The 20,026-nt window shown below is 41.4% G+C and overlaps 1 protein-coding gene across 1 annotated transcript in view; it reads left to right on the top strand.

Moving 5' to 3' along the window:
• UTP20 (UTP20 small subunit processome component) overlaps positions 1-20,026 on the top strand; it is a gene marked incomplete at both ends in the record, with an annotated part of 66,060 nt that overhangs the window by 9,129 nt on the left and 36,905 nt on the right. The window contains 18 exons of the mRNA XM_080363563.1: positions 482-616; positions 2,042-2,119; positions 2,870-3,048; positions 5,015-5,170; positions 5,651-5,743; positions 7,801-7,902; positions 9,143-9,293; positions 9,720-9,779; positions 10,103-10,261; positions 11,292-11,368; positions 12,245-12,324; positions 13,010-13,253; positions 14,213-14,416; positions 16,213-16,303; positions 17,649-17,734; positions 18,284-18,409; positions 18,966-19,132; positions 19,640-19,848. Coding sequence (XP_080219689.1) covers positions 482-616; positions 2,042-2,119; positions 2,870-3,048; positions 5,015-5,170; positions 5,651-5,743; positions 7,801-7,902; positions 9,143-9,293; positions 9,720-9,779; positions 10,103-10,261; positions 11,292-11,368; positions 12,245-12,324; positions 13,010-13,253; positions 14,213-14,416; positions 16,213-16,303; positions 17,649-17,734; positions 18,284-18,409; positions 18,966-19,132; positions 19,640-19,848 — 2,397 coding nt within the window. The remainder of the gene's footprint in view (positions 1-481; positions 617-2,041; positions 2,120-2,869; positions 3,049-5,014; positions 5,171-5,650; positions 5,744-7,800; positions 7,903-9,142; positions 9,294-9,719; positions 9,780-10,102; positions 10,262-11,291; positions 11,369-12,244; positions 12,325-13,009; positions 13,254-14,212; positions 14,417-16,212; positions 16,304-17,648; positions 17,735-18,283; positions 18,410-18,965; positions 19,133-19,639; positions 19,849-20,026) is intronic.

Raw genomic sequence — 20,026 nt, 5'->3', positions numbered from 1 at the left:
ACTTTGCCTGATGTGCCAGAGAAGTATCACTTGAATATGGAAGACATGTGGACAGCTGAAGCACTCATAAATTTCTGATGCATCAGTGGGCTTGCCATTTGAGTTGAGTGAAAAAATACATTTGGAGTATTGCTACCTCTGTAATCCCATGAAAATTTTCCTCTACTGTAATGCTCTTTTAAATGAGCAAGGGGAAAATTAGGCTGCTTCTGCTGGAGACTGTGCTGAGCTGCAGCAACTGCCACTGTGGAGACCTCGAACACCATATAAACGGTAGAGGAATTCTGCCACATTCACATATGTTTGACACCCTTGGGTTCACCTGTAAGTTGAGCGCTTTCAAACTTTAGCAGAACTATTAGGATCCTTTTCTGTGGGCTGAAGCTTAGAACACCATGCACTCCTGCTCCAGACACTGTCCAGGTCATTCAGACCAGACAGTCACTACCTTCATAGATAGACATCGTCTCTTTCATTTCAGATTTTGATAAAAATGTTACAAACACCAGATCTCTCGTCATCTTGCTGCAAGACCCTGCTGAACACCATTTCTGCATTGCTGCTGGCTGAGAATGTTTTCTTGACTGATGCTTTGACCAAGGAAGCTATTGATAAGGTAACAACAACTGCTGCTTGTAGCAGAAATCCCAGAATTCAAGTTTCCTAGAGTAGGCTGATTTCAGGACATTCAACTTCAGGCTAGGAAGTAGATGATAAGGTTCCTGTTAGCCTTTTTGCACAAATAAGGGAGAAGCTGCCCAGTGCCTTAAATAATGTCTGCTATGGTCTTGGGACTCCTTGACAGCCTCACGCACACTGTCAATGTAGCAGTGTCATTGTGGCAGACATCTTTACCATGAAAACCAGGCTCTGATTCAAACACCTACAGCATCTTTAGAGAAGTGAGGGAAGAAAAGAAGAGACATGTCCTGCTTTAAATTATAAAGCAGGTCAGTAAGTTGGATTTAGTGAAAAAAATAGATTTTTCACCAAGCTGCCAGACATTTAGTCAGCATGTCGTAGCCTCATGAACAGGGTTCAGGCAAGTGTAGTTTGATTTAGGAAGTACACAGGTGGGTGTATTTCAGTACTACTGTTGCTTCTGAAGCGTTGACAGGATTAGTTGCATACAGTCCTGTCAAAAGCAGTGGTGCAAAGATTGGTAGGAGATGCTACTACGGAGTCTGCTTCTTCAGTTTTCCTGTTACTGTATATTATAGTTTTGCAGTTTACCATGTGGACCATAATCTTACAGTGTATATAAAAATATTCAAAAGAAAATATGATTTACAATGGCAAAACAAGGCTGCTGTGATTGTTTAAAAAAGATCAAATTTCACCTGGTCTTCACTGTTGGCTTGTGTTGAACTAAGATTGATTCTGCATGTGGCAAGAGTCCACTTTTGCTCAGGAGATATGGTCCTTGAAACATTTGACAATATTTGTGTGGTGCTTGTGTTAAACTGAAGGAGGCTTAAAACTATTCTTGTCTTCTGAAGGGTCTGGGAAAGGGAGATCTGGGTGTTGCACATCATGGCTTTGAGAAACACTGATCCTGGGTATCTCAAAGGACTGTTCTTGGTCTTTCAGAAGCACAGAGGTTGGCTATGCCCATAAGGTGGTAATCTTATGCAGCCCTCTACACAGGAAAAATGCTGAGTTGAAAGATCTTTTGGGCTTAAGCTTTTTCCTACTGATTGGTGTGTCTGTGCTGCAGTCCTAGAACTTTCAGGTCACATTTTCTACATCGCACTAAAGAGATACCTAAACTGTCTTTGCACAGAGCCAGCTTGGATCCAGCAGGGTTTGTTGAAAAAGCTGTGCTTTTCTGCACCCGAATTGTCACTGGAAATGGTATTGCTGTGTGTGCCTGGACTAACGAGCCCTGCTGGCTGTGAACAGAGAGCCAGGCTGGGTGTCTCAGAGCTCAAAGCACGGTTGATTCATAAACCGGAAAAAATGTCCCATGGGTAATGGAGAGTTGACTATGAAATGTCTCTTGCTAATGTGTTCCTGTCAACTTTTGATTTGCATCTTGCAGGTATTTGCAAGTGGATTTGAACGGAGCCTTCTTTTGGACTTCTCTGAAGCAATGTTCACAATGAAGCAATTTGAGAGGGTAGGTGGAAGCTTTCATGCAGTTTTGTGTTTGGGGTTTTTGTGCTGTTGGTTGGTTGGTTGTTGGTTGGTTGATTGGTGTTTTGTTTGGTTTGGTTTGTTTTTTTGTTGCCAAAGGGAAGAACTGGGAAATCCCTAGTATATTTACCTGCCTTATATGCCGAAGCATTTTTTTTGTGCATTGACATGATATTTATTTAAACTTCCAGCATGATGTGCTAAGAGTGAGAGGTTACTTATACCATTGTGTTGAAGTTTTGTAATGGTGCTCAGGGTTGGAGAAGGTCACAGGTATCTCTGCTCACAAAAAGAAGCTTGTCTGTTGGCAATTAAAAGGGTGGGCTTGTTATGAATGGGATGGAGAGAAGTCCTGGAGAAGGTCAGTAGAAATGAAGAGAAGAATAAAGGATGTCTGATAGGTCAGGCCTAGAACTGTTAGTCTGGGAGGAATCAAATTAATGAAACAGAGTGAGAGGTGAAAGTAAAGTCAGGGATCTTGAATGTCCTGATGAGACTAGATTTGGAGCAAACTTGAGTTTTTACGTCAAATCACTGTCCCTGCTGGAGTAAGAGGATGGCTGTGTGGGGGTGATTTGGGCCACCAGGACTGATAAGACTGGTGTTTTGCTGGCTCTTTTGTGAGTGTTTGGATTCCTCTGTGGCTGGTGTTATGTGTTTTGTCTGGATTTTATAATGATTAAATACTTTATCAATCCTTGATTTTTTTTTAATTTTTTTTTTCTCCCTTCAGCATTTTCTTCCGTGCTTTCTAGAATACATTGAGCATTGCTTCTCTGACACAGATACCCTCGCAAAGGATGAGGCCATGGCAATTCTGGCTAAACTCATTCTGGTGAAAGCAGAGCCTCCTACCACTGGTTCAATGGCATTTGAAAAGTATCCTCTCATTTTCACTGAAGCGTCTGTCAGGTGAGGCTTCTCAAGTTTAGTGAACACTGGATATGTCTTGGTGGCTGCAGGCCTGAGGGCAGTGCAGAGCTACCTAAAAGTTACGCCCCAGGGTTGTGTAAATGGCAACGTTTCTGGCAGATTTGCAACCAAGTGATATGGTAGGATCCTAATTTTCTTTCCAAGATAATCTGAGAAGAGATACTGCCCTGGAAAGCTTATCACTGATATAAAAAGACTAGCAAGTGCTGAGGATTTGTTACACCAAGGTGCGTGCTGCATCCTTGGGCAGTTAGTCTTTGTAGTGAGTGCTACAGTCCAGGCTCTCCTCATTACAAATCTCCGGACTGTGCCCCGTCTCTCTTCCTTGTGTGCGCATGTCTTGTGCAGGAGCTTTTTTGTCAGCCCTACAATGCTCTTACCATAGAGCAGAGCTTGGTACCAAAGGGCATGTAAATTAATCCAGATATAGCACTGTGGTGGCACAGCTTGACTGCTTCTGGTTGCAAAGCTGGCTTTGTTACTTGAAGTGGTTGCTTTCCCACTGGAGCTTCTTGAGAAAGATTTGGAGTAACCATCATCAAGCACAGAATGACCATTGCTAATCTACTGATCCTGATTGTTCTAATCACTCTAGCTCAGATAATTCAAAACTTTAACCTGCAGAGTGGTGGCTTGCATTGCCTTTTATGCAAGGTTTTATCTTGAATAAAAGCAATCCACTCTGTGACTTTTTCCTATTTTTATTTAATAGAGTGAAGGTTTAGGAAAGAGAAGTTTGAGTCAAAATAATATTTTTTTTTTTCTTCCCTTGTTTTCTTTGTCTGTTGATCTCTCTGGATTTTCAGTGGTGTGGAGTACAATAGCTGAGAGGACCTTGGTCTTACTTGGGTATTTTTTGGGCTCCTGAAATGTCAGTGGTAGAGGTTAGGGCTGGGAGACATCTCAAAGAGTTGCATACCCCATCTCCTGTGGAGGATGGAAATAGCAAGTCCTGAACCAGTCTTGAAAGACATCTGACCAAATTGTTATTAAATATTCCAATTCTGGAAGTTCCCAAGCTGCCCCTGGCAGTCTGTTCCAGTACTTTGCTGTCTTTATGGTTACACAGGTGTCTGGGGTTTGTTTGTTTATTTGTTTGTTTCCCGGTCCTCAGTTTGTGAACTAAACTTCCTTTGCTGCAGTTTAAATCCATTGCTGGTTATCTTATGTGAAGGGAAGATAAAGAGCAGATTATTTCTTACTCTTTGCATCCAGCTTTTACAAGTATCAGTCTTTGATCATCAGAAACATCTGAAATATTTTTTTTTCTTTGGACCAACAATCCTTATTACTTGAGGTTTATCTCATACATTTTGTTTCTTAAACCTTGACTATTGATGCTGTCCTTTTGTTAGCTTCTCTATTTCTTGAAGGGTGGAGCCTATGCAGTCATCTAACTGTGATCTTGCAAGCAAGCATGAGGTGGAATGAAAAGATTGCTGTCCATGGGGTGTGAAATACTCTTGTTCATATGTTCCAGCATGCTGTCAAACCTTTCTGCCTGCAGATAGGCTTGTTAATTTGGGCTCAACTTGTGATTCCTTTTAAGTCCCCAAACTTTTACCTTACTGGTTGTTTTCTGTCATCCATTAGTCTATGTCAGTGTGATCATAGTTTATTAACAATAATCACAGAGACGACTCTCAGGTGCTTCTAGAGGCCACATTCCCTAGTTGCAAGGGTGTCCAACTGAGAACTGGTGTCTTTCCCTCTAGAAATATTATTTGAACTTGAAATAAATACCTGAGATTACTTGTGGGCTGTGTTTTGTGCTCCACAGCACAACTAGATGATTTTGGGTGCTATGGAGGACATTAAATCCCTTGGGTTGTCCAAGTCCTTTTTGCTAGAAGTAGCAAACATGATTTTGAATGGCATGAGAGGAAAAGGAACAATCTCTGATATGCAGTGGTGGGCTACTAAAAAAAATTGGTTTTATTTTTAGCTCTAATACAAGGCAACAAACAAGTAAAAGACAAGGAGAAAAGGCAAAAGTACCAGTGTTGGATCATGTACTGTCTTTAATTCATCTATCAGAGAAGGAAGACTTCACTGACCTTTCACAGCCTTGGGTTGCCTTGGTTGTACTACCACATATTAGGTAAGGGATATTCTAAGGTACTGTTGTCGTGTAGTTCTGTAATACTGCCTAGATCATTATCAGTCAGAAATAATTTTACTAAGGGAAGGGAGATAAATACTAACCCCAGTTTGGGAAAACTGGGGTTAGAAGGCAAAAAAATGCTATGTGGAAACACTATGAGTCAACAGTAAAGTCGGAGTAGAATACCAGTTTCATGACGTGTTTCAGTTTCTGTGTTTTAAGCACTATCCTCTCTAGACAGAGTTTTTTTTCAATAGTTATTATGTTCTTACGTGGAAGTAATAGTTGAAAGAAGGTACAATGAATGCTACAGCTTATATTGTGAATTGGAAATAGCAAAAATGGTTTGCTGCTGGTTTCAGACTTGGGGTGAGCTATCTGTAATTTAATACAAGATAGATGTGAAAGCAAGCTTTCATAGATGTGTAGGTCTCAGTGTAACATAATGCTAAAAGTCTTCCCAATTATATTGGACAGACCAGTGGACAAAGAAAACATTTTGCACCATGTGACAAGTTTTATAGACTCTCTCTTCACAGCCATTGACAAAGGAAGCCTCTGCAAAGGTCAGTAATGCTTATTTCCTGCTTATTTGCTTTTGTTTGAAATGTAAGAAAAATATAAAGCTGTTTTTGTGATGACCCAGAGCATGAAAATGAATAGCAAGAGTATTATATCCAAATTCTTTGAACAGCTCAAGAAAAAGTAGAAAAGCAAAGCTTGGGACAGAACACTCCCTGGGAAATGATTCTGCATTTGCTATGGCTAATAATAATGAGGTGGCAGATGTTCTGCAAAGTGGGGAGCAGAGATAATTGGGAAGGAAAAGAAGAAATTGAGAAAAAACAAAGCTCAAATTACACTGTTCTGAATCTATACTGCAAAGTTTGGGACATTACCATCTCTTACCTAAGGGACATCACCAATTCTAAAATGCTGTGTCTTTCCTCCAGGCATGGCTGATCACTGATTTTCTTCCCTCTCTGGCCAGAAATGAAATCTTTTAGCTCAGCTTGCGTTGGATAGGGCAGTTGTTACTCAGAGTATTTGACCTTCTGCCAATGTATAGGCAAGTATTGGAATGCCCCAGGTTCAGTGTTCATCATTCGTTGGTTAGAAAGGTCTTGTCTAGAGTCTGGCCTTTTCCCTTTATAATCCCTTTATTAACAAACCTAAATATATCCACCAATTGCTCTGTTGCTTTTCCTTCTCTAGTCGTTGTCAAGCGTGATCCTTTTAGATTTGGCCCTTTTTTCTATCCTATTTGCAGAGTTTGCATGCTGTCATGATTATTTTAGTGATAATGGACTTACTCTAAAAAAAGAATACCCAAACTTTCTTTTCTTGGCTCTCATCTTTAGTGGCAGTAGTAGCAGCCTTGCACCAGCTCTGTGTATGCAGGGGGCATGTTGCTGTTTCTTCCTTTGCCCGTAAGAGAAAACAAATACAATCTCAGTCCTACACTCCTGCCTGCTATTGCCCAATCCTTCTTTGCTTGATTTTCCTCCCAAACAAGGGTTCCTGGACTCTTTCTTCATCCTGTGACATTCTTTCCAGCTGCACGATCTCCGCAATTGCTTCACCGCCTACTACGACTCTAGTCTCCTCACTGCCCGTGCCAGGCACATCCCAAGCCCTCTGCTCCCTCTGTGACATGCTATGACCAAATGGTATGCAGATTACATTTTGGGAACCTGTGCCCATACACCCACTGTAGATGCAGAAAGCTTCATCCTGCCATTACTTGCAGTTTATTCTCCGCTCTTTGAGGACCTCCTTACAGAGGTTAATGGTGAGCAGGATTCAGCACACACCTAGGGGCACACTTTTATTCTATATGCCTGATTTAGGAACAGTATTTCTTCTGCTTGGGAAGAGATGATGGAGAGGGCAATCTTTTTTTTTTTTTTTTTTTTTTTTTAAAAAAAAACAACCTACTTACTCACTGTAGAGTGGCATGAGAAAGGAGTTGCCCTTCCCCTTTCTTGGCTTTAAGGACATTGGCTCTCCTGTGCTTCTGGGAAACCCTCCATCCCTAAAGGAGGTTGAGAGGTTTAGGAAGGAGGCATGATTGCTGTAGCAAAATTCAGCAAACCTGCCTTCCATTCACTAACAAATTTTCAGTTTTTAAGTACATGGGATGGGTTTGAAGATCTCATACAGTAGTGCGTTGTCCCAGTGCCAAAGTTTATATGCACCTGTGTGGTAGCATCAGTATGTATTTTTGCTTCTCTTTTGCTGCAGTCATATCAATTTGGGCAGCATTTATTAATTTCTGAGTGCCATTTGTAGCATAGAGCCGTCTGAGACTCCTGCAACAGTGCTTAGTTCCACATCTCTGCTCCCTGTGTGCATGAGTGTGTCAGAAACAGATGCAAACTGGGAGCTACTCATGTCTTTTCAATGCCAGCTTGCTGGAGTAGACACTGACTTTGATGGCCAGAGGAGCATTTCTTTCATGGGTTATGATAATGGTTAGAAAATACACATGACTGTTCTGGGATCCATATGTTACCCTGTTTCTGTGACTCCAGCCATTTAAGGGTGCGCAAGCACCATACAAACACAAGTCATTGGAAGTTGAGTAAATATACAGGCTGTTCTTGTTTTCTCTCTGCTCCAGGAAGCCTATTTGTGGCCTGCCAAGCTGTAAGTACTCTTCTTAGTCTGGTGGAGTCTTCTGAAATACTCCATCTGTTACCTGTGGAGCGTGTCAAGAGCTTGGTGACGTAAGTAAACTCTGCCTGCTCTGTGATCCTTCGTGATTTTCCTTAGCACAGCAGTGTTGACTTTACCTTTATGTGGGGGCTCTTTGTGCCTCTTTGTGTGTTGCCCGTTCTGTGAGGCCATTGTGTTGCTTCACTTGTGTAGTTGTGTGAGGTAGGCACTGTTTGCTTGGGGAACCAGGTAGTTAGTGTTCAGGTAGATGTAGTGCCTGTTGAGTTACATTTTTCTCTGCAAACTGAAGCTTTCTTAGCTGCAGAGTATTGTGTCAAATGCATTGGTTCTCATTTTGCCTGGGAGCACTGTACTTAGTAACTTAATTACATTATAATTATAAAAGTGACAGGAATGGTGCCTTCTGAGTTGTGGCAAGAGCTTGAACTTCTGCAGTCTGTTGGCGGTGTTGGGATTCCACCATGTCCTTACATACACGTGTGTGCTTGTTCCACAATGGGAAGAGGTTTTCTATGCTCCATTTTATTTCTTTTGACTGTCTTCTACTTAAAATTAGCACAACTAATTTAGTGACTGGAGGGACTGAGGGAGACTGTTCATCTCTCTCCAGCAAATTCTACTGAACTTATCATCTCCCATCACTGCTGGGCTGGAGCATCTCCAAGTCTGGAGTGGCTTGAGCTTCAAAACTTCCTGTTCATTTAGGAAATCGCAGTGTCCGTGTCTGAGATACGATAGAGATGAAACAGCTTGCCCAGATCAAGCAGGAGGTCTCGTCATGGAGCTCCAGCCTAGGAATTTTCTGCCAGCTCTGGGCTGGGGGTGCGAAACTTCCTTGGTGCAAGAGATGTTAGGTAGCAGAAGGAAGTTTCCCTGTGGGCAGGCAGGATTCCTGGTGTCTCACCTCAGCCCAGATTATTTATTTTGTGTTGAAGTTGATCACTGACTGGACACCTGGGCAATAGCAGCAGCCCTTGTCTGACCTATGCAGGTTTGCTTTCTGCAGCTGTGTGTGTGTGTGGGTCCAGCCCGCTGGCCCCAGCTTGACAGGCCTGATTAGCACAAAGGAGGAACCTCGTGCCTCTTGGACTGTTGTGGGTAATTAATTGGCCTTTGAGACTGCAAGCCAGTGTGCTGGCGACGTCTAACTTCACTGGCCTGTTGGTGCCAGCACAGTCTGTAGTCATGTGGAATTTTCTCTTAATACTGATACTGTCACTACTGCCTTATTTTTGAATATCTGTATTGTTGCAGTGATATCTGTATGCTGATAAAATACTGTTGTTTTAGCACTTTTCCTTCAGATCCCTCTGCATTGCTGTTGGCTGATCTCTATTACACGAGGTTGGCATTGTGTGGCTGTCAGGAACCGCTTTCCCAAGGGAACCTAATGGACTTGTTTGAGAAGTTACATCCTAATATTTCCACTGGCCTTTCCAAGGTAACCTGCTTTTTTGAGTACATGCAAGAAAATTTGTATTTTAACAATGTAATTTAAGTAAACTGAGTTAAATAACAAAGGCTGAAAGGAGAAATATGAGACTGTGTAAAGCTATTACTCCCATAGTATCTGTTTAGGACTATATCCATTTCTAAGAGGCTGCCATGGGGCATGAGTTAACAGAGGTTAACTTTTAGCCCTGCGAGGCTTGCTTCTTCCCTAGAGGTGAGTTGGAACAGAAGCCTAATGAATTCATTTTGAATTGCCTGCGAAACTACAGGAGCTCATCTGTTTCTCAGCTGTAGGAGGAACCCAGTGAAATCAGCCTCCTGTGCAAAACATTAACTTCTGTGTGGGTGTGTATGTGTCTCCCTATGTAGCCTGCGTTCTCCTTCTTGCCTCTGAGATATGTTTCTACTTGGACAGGTACGGCTATTGACTGTTCGAATTCTAAACCATTTCGAGAATCCACCTGCACAGATTGAGGTAGGCCTAAAACTTTTCATGTAACATTTCAAAGTCTTCTGTGTTTGATTTTTGCATGAACTCTTCCACTTTTCAGAAGCAAAGCATGTGGCTGGCAGAGCCTGTCCTGTGCTTTTGTGCTTTCACATTCTAGTTTTCTCTCTTTGTCCCATTGCCTCCTGATGTTTTCAAATGTGTGAATTTTCATCCCTAAGTGGAGGAAACTAGCACAGGTCCCTTGGCTTTGTTCTGTGATCCAAAATGGCTGGGACTCTGTGTAGTTTTGTTGAAATACCTTTCAATGAGACAAGACTTAACAAAATGCATGTCACGTGTTTGTTCAGGGTGATGGCACAGGGGAGCTCCAGCCAGTATTTGCCATATTGCTTCAAGCAGAACTTATGCCAGCAACAGTGAATGATTACAGAGAGAAACTTCTCCATTTGAGGAAACTAAGATGTGACATAGTACAGTCTACAATACCAAGTGGATCTTTGCAGGAGGTAAGTAGCTATTGTCAAAAAGCAGTTGTCACATTCCTGTGTCCAGGATAACATCCTTATTCCATCACATGGATTGCAGAGATTTTAATAAGAGTTCGTAAAAAAAATTAATTATCTCCCAGATTAGGTTTTAGAAAACTTTCTTATTAGTAGGGATCACAGATCCTGTTGTCCTTGAGACTACTGTGTTCTCTTGAATATTTAGTAGAGCAACAATGATATCCAGGTAAATGATCCACAACAAGATTAATCAGGTTTCGGTGTCATGGAAAGGAAGACAAATGGTTCCAGGGAGAAATTAGTCCTGAGCAAATTTAAAATCTCGACCTAGCCATGCCCTCAGCATGGTTGAACGTTGTTAGGAATCTCCTTGGCCACCGGCCTAGCTTCTAGATCTTGCTGCAGGGTAGAAATCTGGTATGCCTGTGGCTGTTGGTTCTCCACTGCTGTGGGCTTAAAGAGGGCCTCCATTTCTAGATGATGGAAGGATCACAGTTTTTGTAGCTCAATGATCATGGATTGGGTGGGAGGGTTTTTTAAATTGTTTTTGGGGCTGTTACTGTACCTGTTTTGTTGGGGTTTTTGTTAGCTCAACTTGTAAGCTGCTGTGTAGAAGGGTTATAGGTCAGTCCTACTGCACGTAGGTCAGCTAGGAGCTAGTCCAGAGGACATACTTCTAGGCCTACTGCAGTGAAGACTCCTCCGGGCAAACTTTCCTCTTTCTGAGGTCCCTAATGCTGCTGTGGCAGCCCTGAAGTTCAAGAGGGAGAGCAGGCAATCCAGATCATCTGTGCTGAACTGGTTTTTGCTCATTCATGGTATGGTGACCAGATCACAGTGCAGCTTACAGTAAATGGGCTTATGCAGCTATAAGACAAGTAATGATGATGTGTGTGCCCTGCTTTGCTTACTTGTAGTACTTCGGAGAAGTTATTTGACCAAAGTTTCCTCTTTGAGAGGAAAAAAGGTCAGTTAGTCTTTAGCTATTGTTTTTTACATCTCAACAAGATGGTATTGTATGTCATTCTAGGTGCCTCTTCGGTATTTACTGGGAATGCTTTATATTAACTTCAGCCCTCTCTGGGATCCTGTAATTGAACTCATAAAGTGAGTATGTGCGGTTGGATGCTGCAATTTCTGGTTCTCTTGCAGAACAATTCTTTCCTTTGTTCTGTGAACAGAAGTTGAGGTAAAAATGTCTGATTTGAAGAGACTTGTACATTAGAACCTTCATGTGAAATCTTCTGAAACAGATCTGATCTCTCAAAACAAATGACAACTTGTTAGACTCTTAATTTTTAACTTAATTTCTGATTTATTCTTGCAATTAAAGGGAACTTGCAACAAATGTAGTCAAATAACACCAGAGTTTTGAGTCAAAGGTAGCAGAATTTCATTAGGGTTTTGAAAATGCTTAAAGGAGCAAGAAGTCCCTCTCAGTTTCCCTGTCTCTGACTTTTTTGTCCTTACTGGAAAACTTCTAAATCCTACTAAAGAGTAGGGAAGACTTACCATGGTGACAGCTGAGCTGAATACTCAAGTCAGTGTCTGCTTTCAGCCTGACTTTATCTCCTTGGCTTTTTTTCCTCTCTTGTATGATTTAAAAGGATAGGATTTTCTCCTTCAAGCTAGTGAATTAATAAAAAAATATTAAACCAGCTCTTCAAAAGATATGTCCATGCTAATTCTTCCTTTAGTTCTAGATGATATGATTGTACAGAAGTCAGTGGAAAGCTTGAGAACATTTTTACTCAATTTGAGTTCATTTGAAGTCAGGAGATACAAGAAGATTATTTTAATAACAATTGACATTTGGGATCTGTGAGCAAAGGCAAGGAAGAGCTACAGCTGTATCGTGCAGAAGTCCTGTCTTTGGACACCCACATTAAAGCAGTGATCAAAGCCTCTGATTGTGTTAGCTTGTCTAGTGATGCATGGCTTTTTCTTTTCCTTTTAATTTCATGCTGTCTTACGTTTTCTTAGTTCTCATGCAAAGGAAATGGAGAATAAACAGTTCTGGAAGGTCTTATATGAACATTTGGAGAGGGCTGCTACCTATGCTGGTAAGTCACAGCTCCTAACGATTGTTAGGATGGTAACCCAGCTAATTGTGCATAACATGACTGTGTTTTCATGTGCTCCAAATTTACATGTGATGGGGAAAGTCAGGACCAGGGCTCTTGACTACCAGCGTCATGTTCGGTGCAGGAATGGAGAGGCTTGGGAGAAGACTCCATTTCCTTCTGTCTGAAACACCAGGAAGTAGATAGAAGAGACCCCGGTGTTGCAGGAGGGAGCTGCAGTTTGCAAAAATCAATCTGTGCAGCTGTTCTGTCCCTGCTCAAGGCTTCCTCTGTCCAGACTGATCAGGAGCAATGACAGAACCTGTATAATGGGGATGATCATCTTTCTTCTCCATAGATTCAGCGGAATTCCCACAAACAGATGTCTTTCTTGGGTGTGCCTGTGGGCATATGGAATCTAGGATTTCACAATAGAGCTGTGAGCACGCAGCCGTTTCTGAACTTCTCTGTTATTCAAGAGAACTGAGCTTAACTGAGATGCATCAGGGCTGTAAGACATCCTAGAATACTTTCTGAGCACTGTGGGTCTTTCAAGTCAACATTAAATACAGTTGTCTAAACAGATACTTGTCACCAAAAATATTACTTTCATAATGGGGCACTGATACCTTGCTACTGGCAATAATGAAATAACCCACAGAGATTTTCTTCTTCTGTTCTATAGAAATGGAGCTGCAAAATGAACTAGATGAACAGGAGGAAAGCATTGCTGAAATGGAAAGCGAGAAAATGCCAGAAGGAAGGGTGGGTACTGTCTTCTTGGAGCAGCTGAGCACTAGAACAGATAGCAGCGATCGGCTGGACCACACAAACTTCCGTTTTCTACTGTGGAAAGCACTGAATAAGTTTCCAGACAGAGTTGAGCCTAGATCAAGGGAACTTTCCCCACTTCTTTTGAGATTTATTAGGTAAGTAAGATTTACTTTTCAGTTGAGAGGACACATTGCTTTAAATGTGTTACTGAGCTTTAAGGCTATGACTATCCCATTATAGACTTTATTTCCTGAATGCATGGCTGAGATGTCTATTTCCAGCTAAGATAACCTTTTGATTGAAATACACATTCCATTGGAAACACCACACAAGAAGCAGGCTGAAATGAACCTGGCAGTACATTTCTTCTGCTCAGTCTCTCATTTATTGACTTGCCACTATCACAGCTTCATCGCTCCATTGGGGGGTGATTTCAGTGGAAATAAAGTTCCCTTTTGAAAATGAAAATATATTTTAATTTGGAATCACAGAATTTTTCCCAAGATGGGGAAAATACTGGTTTTGTTAGAGGATGACTCAATTTCTGCCCCTGGAGGGAGAGCAGTGGTGTGCTTGCATGTGTGCACAGATCAGATAGTATGATGCACCTGGGGTAGATGTGATCTTATGGCAGGAGACTGTTTCTGATATTCCTTTTGTATGATTAGAAAACCTATGTTTTGCTTGCCTTCCTGGAAGAACTGAACCATACTTTAGTAGTTTAGTTTCCTCACTCTCACACTTCTATACTCACTGCTCACCTTCCCACTCAAGCAAACAGAACCCCCATGCCCTCCACACAACCTCTTTACAGACCTCTAGTAATTCAGTGATTCCTGTTTCTCTTGTCCTTTCCATCAGGTACCTCCAATCTCATTCAGTGTATTTGGTCACTGCCTTATATCTCTGCAACCTGTAGGCAAAGGAACACATACGTGCTGAAATATGCTGCTTCTTTGGGAACTTTTAGCTATATAGTGTCCCAAGACACAGTGCTGTTAATAATGAGAATGGTGGATTGTGGAGTTTTTAGTTGTTCTTGCCCTGAAACCCTGAAAAATGCTATGCTTCTTAATTACTTCCTTTTTCTTTTATTTTTTTTTTGTAAACGCAGGAATGAGTACTACCCAGCAGATTCATTAGTGGCTCCATCTCAGGATCTTAGAAAGAAAACTAGTGGTACAGTAGCAGCAAAAGAAATATCTGGTGAAGAGGTAAATGATGTTGCTATGGAGGAGGAGGAGGAAGAAGAAAAGGAAGAAGGGGAACCAATTACAATAGGACTACCAAAAAAGAAAACAAGAAGAGCTGCTGCTAAGTAAGTGTTTTTAGTTTTCCCTTCCTAGTGCTTTCACAGAAAGACAGATTCAGCAGCTCATGTTGAGATGGAAGCTGTGTTTGTGTTTATATTCCTTTTTCTTCTTGCACTTCATAATTTTTCAGTGGATTATAAGCACTTTAGAGTAAGAAACTGTGCCTGCACAGTACTAAACATCTGAAGACCCTGCCCAGATTTTTTCATTATCTCATTACCTGCTAACAGTCTGTGGTTTGTGTTACTTTAAGCAAAAATTATGTGGTATTGTGAAGTATTTGGAGGCCATTGTACCTGCATTCTCCTGGCTTCTCTCTGTGTATCTATTGGTCGTTTAAAACCATGGGCATTCCCAAGCACTTTGAAAAATTAGCTTTTCATTTAGGTATTTTAATACTTGGATTCTACTGTTGCATACCTGCTATATTAATAAATCTTGGTCTTGGCAGTCTTTGGGACAAAGATTTTTATTTGGTGGTGTGTTAGACTGAAATTACATGCTGTTGAAATGACACTGTTTGCAGTGCTGAATACATCAAGAAAATGACTCTTTGTATGAATTCTCCACGATTTCTCTAACCAGAGTCTTTACCCTGATGACCTCTGTCAAATGACCATTGCATATACATCACAAAGATTTGTATTTTGCCACTTTCTCTGCAAAGGATGGCACTTGTAATGACATAAAAGTTAAAAATGTCACCTTACATGTTGGAACACGATGTGTATTTGATGTGTAACCTGAATTGTCATCTAATCCCAGGTGTTTTGTAGGTGTTCCATTTTATTCAGAGATTCTGACTTGTATCTGCAAATTAGCAGCAATTAAAATACAGTGACAGTCCAGGATTTTTTTTTCCCCCCAACCTCCATCTCAAAATGGCCACGTGGAAACATTAGTTCGTGGTAGCAATGATAAAAGCATAAAAGATTTTCTGGACACGTGTTAATGAGTTCTGAAGTGACCTTCCTTCATCTTTGCCCTGGATACGCTGTGCAGTCAGGCCCGTGCTGTGGTAGGGGAGCCCCCATGGGGCTGCTCCAGGTCTGGCTGAGTCAGCAGGAGGACCCAGACCTGCCCCAAACTCAGTGTGGGGTTGCTGGATGGCATCTTACTCATCCTTTAGCTGAGCAGAGCCATGGAGGAGAGTGGCCCAGCTAAGTGTCCGGAGAATTCAGTGTCAACTACCGTGGGGAGCAGCTGGATGAGGGCACCTTCTGGCAGCCCCACATGTGGTAGAGGAGATCTCACACCTTCCTTATCCTGGTCACCTACCTTCCCTCCCACAAAGTGGAGGTTGGGGCAGATGTGGAGTGATACAGACACCTCTAGAGGAAGTGGCTCCCATCTGTGCTTGCAGCCCAGTGTAAGTCCAGCACAGTCTGTGGCTAGAGGCAGCCCATCATATTGATAGGAGTGAAATGGGCACCAGTTAAGGACAGGTGAATAAAGAAAGAGGTAAATCGACCTGTTTGGTGTTCCAGGCTGGGCTGGCAGAGAGAAGTAAGCTGGATTCTGACTGTATTCCATTCTCACCAAAAGCTGAACTCATCTAGCACTACTGAGGAAATGTCCTTCTCTGTGCGGTGGAGTGACATTTGGAAGGAGCTGCTTAAAAGAGGGAACAAGATACCTCTTACTGTGTCTTTGAAATGGAGACCTGTAGACTTAGGAACCTCTTGTGTTGTTTTTTGTTTTTTTAATATCTTGTTAATAAAAGTTCACGATTTGTTTATGACAATGCAAGCTTGTTTCTTCTGGTCATTTTAAAATATAATTGTTTTCTTTTGTTTTACAGGCAACTAATAGCCCACTTACAAGTTTTCTCTAAATTCTCGAATCCTCGTGCATTGTATCTGGAGCAGAAGTTGTACGCATTATATACCCAGGTGATGCTATGTGCTGGCTTTTAGAATTAATGCGAGTAAAAAAGGTTCTTGTTTGAATGCAGTGTCTGAGACTGCAGAAACCTGTCATTTTGTGAATGCAGCCATGATAGCTGAAAAAGGGGCTGTCCTTGAGAGGGCTTTTCCTAGCAGGCTTCACTGGAAATGAGCCCCTTTAGCAAAGACCTGCTTGAGATGCCTGGTTTAGTTTGTCAGGAGAGGCTCATGCAAACAGATCTGGCAGCAGACAAGTCTTCCTTGGCAAAGTGGAGCTCTGAGTGGCTGTAGAGGGAGTCTGTTCCACTTGCACAGCAAGATCTGAAAGAGGATTTTGAATCCAAGCTTGAGGAAGACCTGAGGAGATTTGTCCTTGTTGTACAGTGTTGTGTCTACAAAGAGTATGGTCAGTGTTAGCAGCAAATCTTTTTGCATAAAAAAAAAAGAAAAAAACCAATTTCTTCTTGAAGAATATTCAGTTTGATAAGATGCATTTTGAGGGATTTCCCTGAAGGAATTGTCAAAAATATGACTCTGAAGAGAGATTCTAAGTCTTTATCCTACACTCCTTAAAGGGTATTTTATTAATTTGACTGGGTTTTATTGGTTCCTGATTTGTGGATTTGTTCAGATCATTGGGTTTTGCTCTAATTGTTCCCAGTTTGTGCTCTCTGAGGCTGTGGTCAGTGGGCTGTAGAACTGTTTTAAATGGTACAAACCCGTTAGTTCCCTGGGTTTCACCAGGTACCCAGTGTGAGAGCTGGAAGGTCCATTCGCTAGTCCCCGAATTTGAGAATGAACGTCCACTCTGTTGCAGTTTTGCTTAGGAGAAGAGTTGGTCTCTGTTTCCTCGCCCATATTCTTAGGAAAATATTGAACAGGTGTGTACAGGTCAAAACAGTGTGTATGAAGAGACTTTGCGCATCACGTCTTCCGTATGAGTACTTTATATTTGTCACAGGAAAGAATACAGTTGTCTTGGGATGATTTGGGTAATCTGCTTTTTAATCCTGTCTTCCCTGATACACAACTGATAACTGGCTTTGGAGGTTGGAAACACAAGCTGGCAGTGATCCAAAATACAATTATGAAAAGCCAAATATTATAACTGTCCTATGTAGATGGGGGGAAAAGTATATATGAACTACCAGCAACTGTGTCTGCTTTTTATGAATGACAGTTGTGTATTTGCATCTTGGCTTTATATTGGCAACATGTATATTCTGTTTCCATGTTGATAAGTCAGTCCAAAACCTACTTGAGCTTGGAGCCTTTGGGTTGTTTCACGATTTTCAGTAAGCACTTCTATCTTCTAGATAGGGACTAATTTACTTTCTTTTGTCATTTGCAGTTACTGTCCCATCAAGACCAGAATGTACAGAGAATAGCTCTTGACTGTCTAATGACATACAAGCATCCTCACTTACTGCCATACAGGTAAAAGCTTTTATTTTAGCATCTGTGAATGAGCCTGGTGTCATATCAGAAGCCTGCTTAGAGTCAGTTGCCTCGAAGAGAAAGCCTTTTCTTTATTTGTTGAAAACATATGTATAAATTTTAGTTTTAGCCAGCTGTATATTTCCTCTCTAAAACAGAAAACAAGGTCTAGAGGTTGGTCAGTGTTTCTTTTTTTTTTTAATAGGAAAATGGCAACACTTTCATTCTGTCCCAGAATGCTTAGTAGTTGCATCACTTTCGAAGATGACTCTTGTATTGATGATTTATAGCTACTCAGAGAAAGTGACGACATAAAGCTGTAGTTTGTGATTAAATAATCTCTTCAGAACGTGTCTAGGAGGTACTTGCCTACGTAATTAGCTTGAACTTCCAGGTTATTTTGATATTTTTGATAAAAGAGTGGAAACATAGTTCTTTAATATTTTATATACAGCATAGATTAGGTAGGTAAGTAATTATAGACGTGTGTGTGTGTCTGTTTATTTTTATAAACTCTACCTGCCCTTGAGTAATATTTATTGCTCTCAGGGAGAACTTGCAAAGGCTACTGGAGGACAAGAGTTTTAAAGAAGAGATAGTCCATTTCAGTATTTCTGAGGAGACTGCAGTAGTAAAAATGGAGCATCGACCAGATCTCATCCCTGTTCTTATGAGGTGTGTCATGGAGTGTGGATTTAAAAGTTTCACATCAAAGTACCATGAGCAGAGATGTAATGCTGCTGCATTTTAAACAGTTGAGTTAAACCTATGGTTAACAGTATAGTTTGATGACTTAGTTTGTGATGTTCTGTATGGTTTTGTTATTAACGCATTTATGAAATGTATTGTGCAAATCATGTTTTCTTTAAAAACAATATTTTGGTAAATACCGTTTCTGCTAAGGCTTACAGAGAACTGTGGGAACATTTCAGTTCACTGAGTATTGCCACTTAGTGTTATTGAGATATAGTGATACAAGTTGTCATGCAGATAAGTAGTTTTATACCTGAAGCCCCTAGCAAAGCTTCCCTTTTAGTAGCAGAAGCTCATGTTTCACTGGGATGTTTTTGGGCAACGTGTAGTAATTCTGTGGAGATCCTGAAGGATGGGACTTGCACTCAGCTTGTTCTCACTAGAGAATATCTTTAAATGGAGTTTCTCCTGCAGAATAAGAGTCTAGGAAACAGATGGCTTGCTGAAAGCTAATGCAACATCTTTTTGGCTCTTAAAGAATTCTGTATGGCAGAATGAGAAACAAAACAGGGACCAAAACGCAGGGCAAGTCTTCAGCAAGCACTCGCATGTCAATTGTTCTGCGATTTCTGGCCGGCTCCCTGCCAGAAGAGATACGGATGTTCTTGGATCTGCTCTTTGAAGCTGTGAAGCAATTCAGTAATGGTAGGTACAGCTGGTAGAACATGGGGGTGTGGTATTTCCTGACCTGTAAAGATGTGGGAGGATAAATACGCTTAGTACTGTTATGTGTGTCGTTGCCTTGGAAGGATGAAAGGATGGAAATAAACTTCTGATAAGGATGGGAATTCCCTTGAGCTTGTCCATAGAAAGCAGAATTGCTCTGTTTTATGGGTTCAAGGCCAAAAAAGTAGAATGACTTGCCAGGCTTGTGCAAGAAAGCTGTAGCAGGCCACGAAAGAGCAATCGCTGGTGTTGTAGCCTTTGTATGATGGCAATAAACAGGGGTTGTAAAGTCCTCTGATACTGTAGCAGTAGGAAATGTTGGTGTCAGAGGGAGATGGAGTCTCAGAGCTTTCCTTATTTAAAAAGCTGAATGTGAGGGTCTGTAATTTAGGACCAGATTATACTATTTTTCATTGAAAATTATTTTCAGTAGTGGTTATCTTCATGGTGCTTCTCTAGATAATTTGTTGTCTGTGCCTGTCGCAGGGCCTTGCCAGACTGCAGTGCTTCAAAGTATGTCAGAGCTGGATTTAGCTAAAGTCTTGCCTCTTGGACGTCAGCATAGCCTCTTCAATGGTCTCGAAGTTGTGTTGAAAAACATGGGACATTTGATCCGCCAGTACCTGCCTGAAATTCTACAGATTCTGCTCTGCATGACAGCTGTGGTGTCCTGCATCCTCCAGCAAAGAGAAAAGGTACAATGTACACAAGCAGTTTACAAACAAACATGGAGATTAAATTCCTTTCTCCTCTCGTCCCCTTAGCTTGCACAATTACACACATCTTCACTGGTTCAGGTAAAGCTAAGTTTAATGCTAGCATGGAGTGGAGCTTAGCGATTAGGTGTCTGTCAAAATAAGAGGCCAGTGATAT

This window comes from Nesoenas mayeri (genome assembly GCF_963082525.1).
Source record: "Nesoenas mayeri genome assembly, chromosome: 1".
NCBI classification, from domain to species: domain Eukaryota; kingdom Metazoa; phylum Chordata; class Aves; order Columbiformes; family Columbidae; genus Nesoenas; species Nesoenas mayeri.
Note: the sequence above shows the minus strand (reverse complement) of the source record. Positions and strands in the feature narration are given on the sequence as shown.